Here is a 9,369-nt window from a genome sequence, read left to right as displayed (position 1 = left end):
CATTACTTAATCAAATGTAATTGTGAGCCAACACCGGCTAGTTAAGTTTCTCCAAGTCTTTTAGACTGTGCAGGCTGATTACTGTGGTAATATAAAATTAATTGGCATGCTCTCCGCTTTCATTTCGTGAGATGGTCGATTGTACAAGGGACCAGGGAGAGTACGATTTCAGGGGTAGGGAGGTTTCATTTGATTCTCGTATTTCATGTACGGTACTTGTCGTCTCGCCTTATTTTAGACGTTATACTTTGTTTTTAGATGGTTTTAGATAGTTTGCGAGGGGCTGTAGATGTTTTTGATTGTGGTTGTATGTGTTGTTGACATGTTTTGAGGTTGTTGTAGGTATTTTAGGTGCTGCAGGTGGTTGTAGGTGTTTTGGTGGTTCCATGTTTAGTACCTCAGTGATTACGTGCTCTTATTTAAATGTCACTAGTTTTCATGATTTTAATTATCGATTCAGACTTGCTATAAAACGCATCCATAACAAAATCATCCATGTATAATTAAATTTCAGAGGACATTATTCGGCATGCCCTCGATTCATTTTTTCTTCCTTTCTCTTTACATACTTTCTGCGCTGATTTTTCTTTCTATTCTGCTTCCTCATCATACTTTGTTGATGTTTTTTTTTTCATCGTTTTAGGGACATCAAAAAGAGAGAGGTGAGATAAATTATCGTCCATTTTCATGGTTTATTCACATTTAGCTTTTGTTACCAATGGGAACTGTTTACAACTGTGAACTTCTCCTTTTGCTTTTCACATGCATCACAGTAGTTAAGTTCAGCTTACGTACTTCATCTAGGCGTTAATTACCTAGAGTATCTTTGACTTAATACCTTTAACACTACACACCACGCCTTATAGGTGTGAACAAACTTGCTATGCGGATATTATGTTCTGCATCTATAGGAAAGTAATGAATTATCATCGTTACTAATCGCTTCTCTCTTCAAGCTTTGGCTGTTTATGAAACCTGCTTTTATTTGAGCTAATAGCTCAAAGCAAAATGTGGCATGCTGTCGCTAATGTCTTAAACATCCAGTTTTTATTGCTTTTCCGTCAGAGCTTACCCTGATGTTTCATCCCTTTGGCATTTGAGATTTGCGGCAAAGATATCAATTTTATATATGTGAATTTTTCACTATCTTAGGAGATATGGAAAATCAACGGAAGAAAGAGGAATTTGTGATGTAAGTGGTCCTCTATTTAACCCTGTACACCCTAACATCATTATGCATATTCTCCATACCGTTTTCTACACATTTCCAAGGTTCTAACAAGAAGAATTTGTAAAACAATCAAGAGCTTCGTTAGTTGTTAATCATTTCCTTTATTCTCGTGAATTAAACATTTGATTCAAGGGATAGATTGTAAAGAGAAGTTAGAACCTTGTCACTCTTAGGATTAACGAGCTAAACAGTGTAGGATACTACTGTTCAATCAAGCTCAATGTTGTGCTTTTCTCCTTCGAGTTGTGGTGGCCTTAATCTAAGAAATGCGCTATATCATTGGAGCATTTACTATGCGAAAGCTTCTCCAGTAATAAATCCAATTAGTTTTTGTGTCTTTCGACAAACGCTAACCAGCTGAACAAATAGAAAGTTCGATACGAACTTAGGTGATATTAAGTGCACTTTTTGGAGATGAATTCCCAAAGATATTTGTACCCAGTAAAGTTTAATTTATGATCATTAAATTTCCGAAGACAAAATGTCATTTGCACTTTGAGTAAAAGAAAGTAAATTGTTGCCATGAAGTTGCTTTTGCATGGTAATTGTACAAATGAAAGACAGAATGTTTAGAGTGGTAGTTTTAAGTTAGTTTATATGTATAATTAAGTATATTGAGAAGGCAGTTGTTTAGAAAATGTGTAATACCTTTAAGCAGAGCCGTGGTTTATGATTACGTTTCTTACTTAAAAAATGATTAGACTGAGCGTGAAAAGCCTCAAGGTCAGCAGTACATGGCATTGGATGAGAGGGCTCGACGCGCTGAACCAGTCAGTGAATACGCCTCTTTAAATCCATCTACACGCTATTGGGAGATTCCTACAGAGCACGTGACTATAGAAAAGATCGTTGGTAAAGGTGCTTTTGGTCAGGTTGCCAAAGCAACAGTCATAGGCCTCCACGGAAGACTAAAGAAGACACTTGTTGCTGTCAAGATGTTGAAAGGTATCAAGTACTTCAAATGAGTTCTTGCATTTGTGTAAAGTTCCAGAGGTAAAAAACCCCACCCTCCCCCCTCTAAAAAAAGGTAGCGCCTTGAAAGAAGCAAATCAAACTCAACCTCCCCGCATCTGATGTGGAGACTTAGGTCATTTTAGGGTTATATTTTTTCTTCTATCAGTTTTCAAGTAAACGTGATTTCATTAGGTTGACCATGATAATCAAGGCACTTTAAGATAAGGTATCGCTTATTAATCCAAATGAAACCGCAAATCCACCTTAATTTCACCAAGAGCCTTTCGTCTAAAAAGTTTTTTATGTTATTAGTGATCAGACCCCCGTTCTACCCACTCCAAAGTAGCAAACCTCAAAGACTGATATTCCGACTTAAAAAAGAAGGATGTCGCTTCGTTTGGGGTTTTTTTTTCAGTTGAAAAAGGTTGCAGGTGTTTTAGCTGAGCATATACCGCTCACTTTTTTTTTGTTAAAAACAAATTGAGTTCAATATCTCTAAAGATTTATTAAACTGCAGTCATTGGGATGGAAGTAGAATGTAGGATTTTGTCATTGTCTTTTTTTTACTCTGAATACAGTGTTTTATTTAGTAACGGTAGAGTGTAACTGAACTTAACATTTTGGCTGCACCAGGATTTACCTCTGACCTGATAACTTTAATGATGATGCTCAACCTCTAAGCTACACAGAGCTCAGTATGAGATAGGATATATACTAATTATTTTGGTTCAGTAACTGTGATTGCTTGTAAAGGTAACAGCTTTTGGGTGATCATCTTGCAGCTGACGCTTCTGCATTAGAGAGGAAGGACTTATTGTTCGAACTTGATTTGATGAAGCAACTGGCGCCTCATCCTCATGTCATTAAACTACTGGGATGTGTCACAAAATCTGGTAAATATGGAAAAGTATACTTCAATAGCCCATAAAATTATCTTCGAGTAAATACCTAGTTCTTCAGAGACATGTCATTCACCGCTCGAGCGTTTTCTTCGGAAACACAAACTTGGGGTAAATTTACACATGCTCCTTTTCCATTCGGCTCTTAGTTATTTTGTGTAATCTTCGGTCAACGACCTCTAATTACCAGGTATGGTTGTCGGTTTCCTTAATGCTAAACGTTCTTTCTTGTCATCGTGAAATATCCCATATATTCTGAGTGAATTGAAAATACATCTATCTTGCAATAGGGCCATTAATGGTATTGATTGAATATGTTCCATATGGGGATCTGCTTGGTTACCTGAGAAAGAGCCGTGGATTAAACGACACTTACTACAAAGACCCGGACGTCAAGCCACAAACAAATCTGACATCGCAGCAGCTGATGAAATTTGCGTGGCAAGTTGCCGATGGAATGTCGTATTTGTCATCGATATCAGTACGTACACACTATGGGCCGGTTATTTTAACAAAGCTTAGCTGTTCTTTCACAAAACCACGTTCTAAAACTCTCTAACCTGAAAATTCTACCTGAACATTCATAATTGTCAAACTAATCAACCCTTTTACGGAGAAAGCCCAGTGACTGCGTAAAACCGCGGTTTAGGTTAGACTTCGTGTAAATAACCGGCCCCATACATTTAGTTTGAGAACTTACAGATTGCCCATCTTACTTAAAACGGACCCTCGTGGGAATTCTTTTTTTCAATTCTCTCGCATCCTCCCAAGTCGTTCCAACATCAATAATTTGTTGAGCTTTGCTATAGATTATCCATCGAGACCTTGCAGCTCGTAATGTGTTGATTGGAGAAGGGGAAATGTGTAAAGTAACAGACTTTGGCATGGCCAGAGATGTCCAAGAGGACAACATTTATCAACGGAAGTCAAAGGTACCAAACGATTTTAAGCTGACAATTATGTTGAAATTAATGTAAATTTGTATGAATGTCTGCAGTCTTAACTTTACATAGGTCATTGGCTTTCTCGGCTTCTTTTCTAACACATTAAATTACTGCTAGGACTACTTCAGCTAGCTAGAGATCTGTCAACAGTCTTGCATTGGTTAAGTCGTATTTATCCTTGATCATGATCTTTTTAATATCCTTGATCATGATCTTTTTAATATCCTTGATCATGATCTTTTTAATATCCTTGATCATGATCTTTTTAATATCCTTGATCATGATCTTTTTAATATCCTTAATCATGATCTTTTTAATATCCTTAATCATGATCTTTTTAATATCCTTAATCATGATCTTTTTAATATCCTTGATCATGATCTTTTTAATATCCTTAATCATGATCTTTTTAATATCCTTGATCATGATCTTTTTAATATCCTTGATCATGATCTTTTTAATATCCTTAATCATGATCTTTTTAATATCCTTAATCATGATCTTTTTAATATCCTTAATCATGATCTTTCTAATTTAGGGGCGTCTCCCTGTCAAATGGACTGCCATTGAGGCATTGCTGTACGGAAAATATTCCACAAAGAGCGATGTGTGAGTACAAGGACTTCATAAGGTCTATAAGCAAAATGGGAAAAGTTATTGGATGTCTTCTGTATGTTAGGTATTGCATTTTTTTAATTGATGTGGAGATGTGGAGGAATCTTATTATGAAGGAGTGGTAATACTCGTTCTGGCTTAGATTTGTGAGTAATGTCTCAGGTTCTGCTCTTGTAAAGAGTCTAGTGAGCTTCCCACGAAGAAGTTTCATTTACTTTTTTTTTTAACAGTACGGAAGAGAACGTTTATTTTCCTTTCCTCGTTTGTTCTACAGGTGGAGCTACGGAGTTCTACTCTATGAGATTTTCACGATTGGTAAGTTGTGAGATTAATGACCAGACCATTAATTTTAGCGTCAACGTGTCAACAAAAGTGGCACGTGTATCGACATGTGGTCATAAAGTAAGCAGGGTGTACCGTTCTCTGAGGAATTCGGTTTTGCCTTTGTGATTTGTAACTGCCAAGCCACCTTAGATTGCCTCAGTCGCTGAACTTATTCGAAAAAGACAAGGGAACAATGGTGTAGGAATTATATTGTAAAAATATATTAAAAAGTGTTGGGCCCTTCTTGAAAGAGTGCATTGAGAGTACCTGCTTTATTTTAGGTGGTTCACCTTATCCAAGGATGGATGGAAGAAAAATTGCAAAGTTGCTAGAGGAGGGATACAGAATGCCTAAACCACAACATGTGGATGAGAAGTTGTATGAAGATTGTGTTGTTGTCTTTTTTTCGTTGCCTTTTCTCTTACAGCAGTAATATTTATTTTAAATGTTCTTTTTGCTAAAGAGGCATGCGCAGCCAAAATTAAACCCGTTTTCTTTTCTGAGCCAGCCTTCTTAAGGGAAATATTGGAATGAGTCAATGATCACGAGTTTGTCTCTTGTGATGATTGAAGAAAGAAGCAAACTGTCCTGCCGTATATGCAACATTTTATGCCTAACAATATCCTAACTGAGGCCAGTGAGAACATACTGAGATATCCTTGACGTCTTTGTGTTTAAGGTATAAAATAATGGCAAACTGTTGGAACGACGAGCCCCACTTGAGACCATCTTTTGAGAAGTTGAGAAACGAAGTCAAAGAAATGGAAAACCAGCACAAGGTAGGTTTGTGGAGTTAACTGTGATCATTCAAAGTTTTATCTGGCTTTCGCAAACTAACAATCGTGGAATATCGTTAGTTTAAAGTCGGCAGACTTTGTGTATTTTAATTTATTACGAAAATTACTGGAGTTTCGAAGCTACTTTATCTAAATTATGAGGTAAAAATAATGGATCAGAATTCCAGCGAGTATTCTTGTACAAGTTTTTAAGCTTGTTCTGAAAACACGGAAAGGGGATTGATTTAGTGTTTCAAGATATTCTCTGAATCCATCGGTGAAAACCCAAAGAAAATGCTAGGTTGTATTTAGTTAATACCAATAAGCTCCTTTGAACGTTCTGTTGGGTCTGTAAACAAGCACACTGTGATATTCTTTACCTTTTTCTATTCCTTTTTTTGATGTACCACTGTCAAATGCATGTGATAGTGGCGTCACTATGAAGTGTTCGAAAGTTGCATGTCTATTTTATTGCGGTTATTTCCAAGTATAATATCATCAACATGCTCTTTCACGAACGATAAAAAGTCATTTTAAATGGGGCCTTTATCGCGAGCGATTAAGATTTTCTGATTTTTACCCCTTTTTTCGCAGGGGCTGATAAACTTAAACAATTACGACGATCGACTCTACGTTAATGTTGACGATCTTGCTGTGTAAGCGATTGCATTCTCATGGAGCAAAGGATGGAGTGATAAATCTTGCAGCGCTATGATATGCAATTTTCCCTGTGTATTTGAAGATAAACTTTCATTCTATGTTAATACAAAACAAGCTATTGAACAGCGAAGCGAGGAACGGCTGTATAGCTTTTTTAAAACTTTATGTTGAAAAGACAAATGATTTTTTGGAAAAGCATATCAAAGTAACTTTTTATCGGTAATATAAATGAAAATTAATTTTTGAGAGTAAACATCTATTTTCGTGTAAAGTGTTAAAAAAAGGAAAATTGTTTCAATTGTCTCTTTTTCGGAGGCTAAAATAAATGACAAAATATGAAAAGACACTCAGTATAGTGAACGTAAAAGATTAACTGTTGAGGAACCCGCTCTATTGATCAGAAATTTTTTGTTACTTATGTAATTCAGTGCGAAGGCTGAGAAGACCGACTAAGCCCCAAGGAAACGGCAATTCCTTTTGCTTTGCTCTTCTAGCAAATGAACATAAGTCCTTGAGGAACTTATAACAATAATAAGTGTTGTTATGACAAATTTATTTGACGGTTGTTTTTTTTAATTGCACTCTTAATTACAGGAATTGTTTATTAAGCTAATGATTGAACAAAAATATTTTTCTTTTGTTATTTAAACGGTTGCTTTTCGCTCAAATTTTCGTGTTAGTTTGAAACATTTTCGGGATCAATATCAGTATCTAAGCAACTGCCCCTCCCCTAACCCAACAACAGCCTATTTATAACAAGTTAGGGTTAATGTTGGGTTAGGGGAGGGGTAGGTAGGCAGTTGCCCAGATACTGATATTGATCCCATTTTTCTGTGTGTGTGTGTAACCGTCGGAAAGCGCGGAATAAAGTTTGTGAGTTGTACAACGTCGTAAAAATTAATAAATAGTTTTCATTTGTGACCATAATGGGGCGTTGAAGTCTTGAGCGGCATCCTCTGTTTGAGAATCCCATTCCCACATTGACCAAATCAAGGATGAATAAGTATTCTGGTTCGTGGCGAGAAGAACTGGCCAAGATAACACTGATCGTCACTGCCCACGTAAAATTGCGCATAGAAAAATGCAACTGCATCACAGTATAGTTTCCATGAACATCAAGATGAACCGATGAGGAACGCCAATTATAAGATAGCGGTCATTTTCGCTTAGGCGAATTCTTAGACTCTCAGGAATACGTCACATTTTCTCTTCTAGCGAATAAACATCAATTATTGGGGAGTTTATCAGAAACTTTCAGGGTAGTATGAAATTTGAGACCGGTTTTTCGATAAGGTCTAATTTGGTGTACGTCATAGTTTGAAGCCTTTCAAAGGTTTGGATGGCCATTTTGATCCTACTTCATAAGCTCTGATCAAAGGCTCTCAAACGCTCTTCAACGACATTCGTGTCTTTATGTATTTATCATTGCTTGTGTTTGAAAACGGCAATGGCCGCTAAAAGACCTAAAAGGCCTATCATTGTGTGAAGTGTATTGCGTTACATAGCGTTTATACCATTTTAAAGTCTTACTACCTCAGTTATATTATATGTCTTCTTTCCTTGTAAAATGACAAGTACCGAATGGTAAATATATTATCTTAAACACTGAATTAAGGACGGTTAAAGTAGACCAATGAAAGGAGTCACTTGATCTATGAATACTCTATATTCTGCAAGGCGACATCATCCATGCCTCCATACATGTCCAATACACACCCATAGATTCCGATGGAAAACGTGGTTTTTCGATTGAATAGGCAAAATTCCATTTATGACACCTTCTAACGGAAGAAAACAGTTCGGCAGGTCAAAATTTACACTTCTGCCTGGAGTTTTTAAGTCTCTAATACAGAATCCGAAAGTGTAAAGTTCAGTGAAATCCAGCCGAACTGATGCTTATAAAAACACGCGAGTTTTTTCACATGAAAGAAAAACAACTAGAGAACAACTGTTCAAGGCTTGCACATTATGAACGAAGGCCAGCCGAACTCACTGGAACATAAAGGTTGCTCGGATGACCCAAAGGAAAGGATAATATAACAAGTGGTTAGTTCTTCACTCGAAAGGCGGCCGATTTAATTTCCGAGGTTTGCTTCCCTGCGATGACCGGAGATGGCCATGATGAGCTGAGCTAGCCGCGATGGACTGCAGCATGATCGCTGAGTCGCTCTGACACCGTCATGAATAGTATGAATATTAAAAGTTGTGCCAGTTAGGCTATATTTTTCATCACTCCTGTTCTGTATTTTTGAACATGAAACTATATATACTATCGGAGTGTTAGCTGTATTTGATTTTTATTGCTGTACGTGAGCTTGCAATGAAACTGGTGACCAATCTAACCGAGCGTGAAAACCTCCAAAACTCGGACTGCCCATTTCGTTTCCTCTTTGAGGATTTTCGTCTCTGGTAACGTTTACGCAAGTTACGGCGCTAAGCAAGTTTACAAACCTTTGCTTGGTTCTTTTGTTGTTACTTGCCGGCTCGCTCGCTCCGAAATTCCACTTTAAACGTTTAACGAAAAAAAAAAGCTTGAGAGAAGTCCGGGCAATGGTCAGACGTAGAACAGGTGGCGTGACAGCTTTAGCTCAGCTCTATGTTTTACATTATGATAGAGCACGCGCTTTCAATCAATGACAGCGCGCGTCATATCCGAACTTTGGAATAATTCTCTTTTGTGCAGTACGTTTTAAGGTGATATCTCCTCATCTGTATGTTGTTTATGTAGAGAAAGCCGGATGAGATTGTGCAAGAGAAAAGAAACATTTCTTTCTTTGTGCTATTAACCTGTCTCTTCGGCAGAAATGACTTCTGAGATATACTCCTCAAAACCGTCATTCGGGTATCCTCCATTCTTTAAGCGTACTTTGAAACTCTATACACTTTTTATTAAACGTGGAGCTTGACGAATTCGTTTTTAAGAGGTCCAGCGCTTCTCCTTTTACGAATTCTTTATTTGCGCCTGA

The 9,369-nt window shown here is 37.2% G+C and overlaps 1 protein-coding gene across 1 annotated transcript; it reads left to right on the top strand.

The window, feature by feature from the left end:
* Positions 1 to 649: 649 nt before the first annotated feature.
* LOC136281683 (proto-oncogene tyrosine-protein kinase receptor Ret-like) lies at positions 650 to 7,318 on the top strand. The gene is made up of 11 exons (XM_066168455.1): positions 650 to 662; positions 1,153 to 1,192; positions 1,933 to 2,176; positions 2,968 to 3,078; positions 3,375 to 3,565; positions 3,894 to 4,016; positions 4,567 to 4,637; positions 4,918 to 4,958; positions 5,249 to 5,345; positions 5,647 to 5,746; positions 6,338 to 7,318. The coding sequence occupies exons 3-11, from the start codon at positions 1,966 to 1,968 to the stop codon at positions 6,401 to 6,403; spliced, it is 1,011 nt and encodes a 336-aa protein (XP_066024552.1). The 5' UTR covers positions 650 to 662; positions 1,153 to 1,192; positions 1,933 to 1,965; the 3' UTR covers positions 6,404 to 7,318.
* Positions 7,319 to 9,369: the final 2,051 nt, after the last annotated feature.

This window comes from Pocillopora verrucosa, chromosome 6 (genome assembly GCF_036669915.1).
Source record: "Pocillopora verrucosa isolate sample1 chromosome 6, ASM3666991v2, whole genome shotgun sequence".
Lineage (NCBI taxonomy): Eukaryota > Metazoa > Cnidaria > Anthozoa > Scleractinia > Pocilloporidae > Pocillopora > Pocillopora verrucosa.
This window is presented reverse-complemented; position numbering and strand designations above follow the sequence as displayed.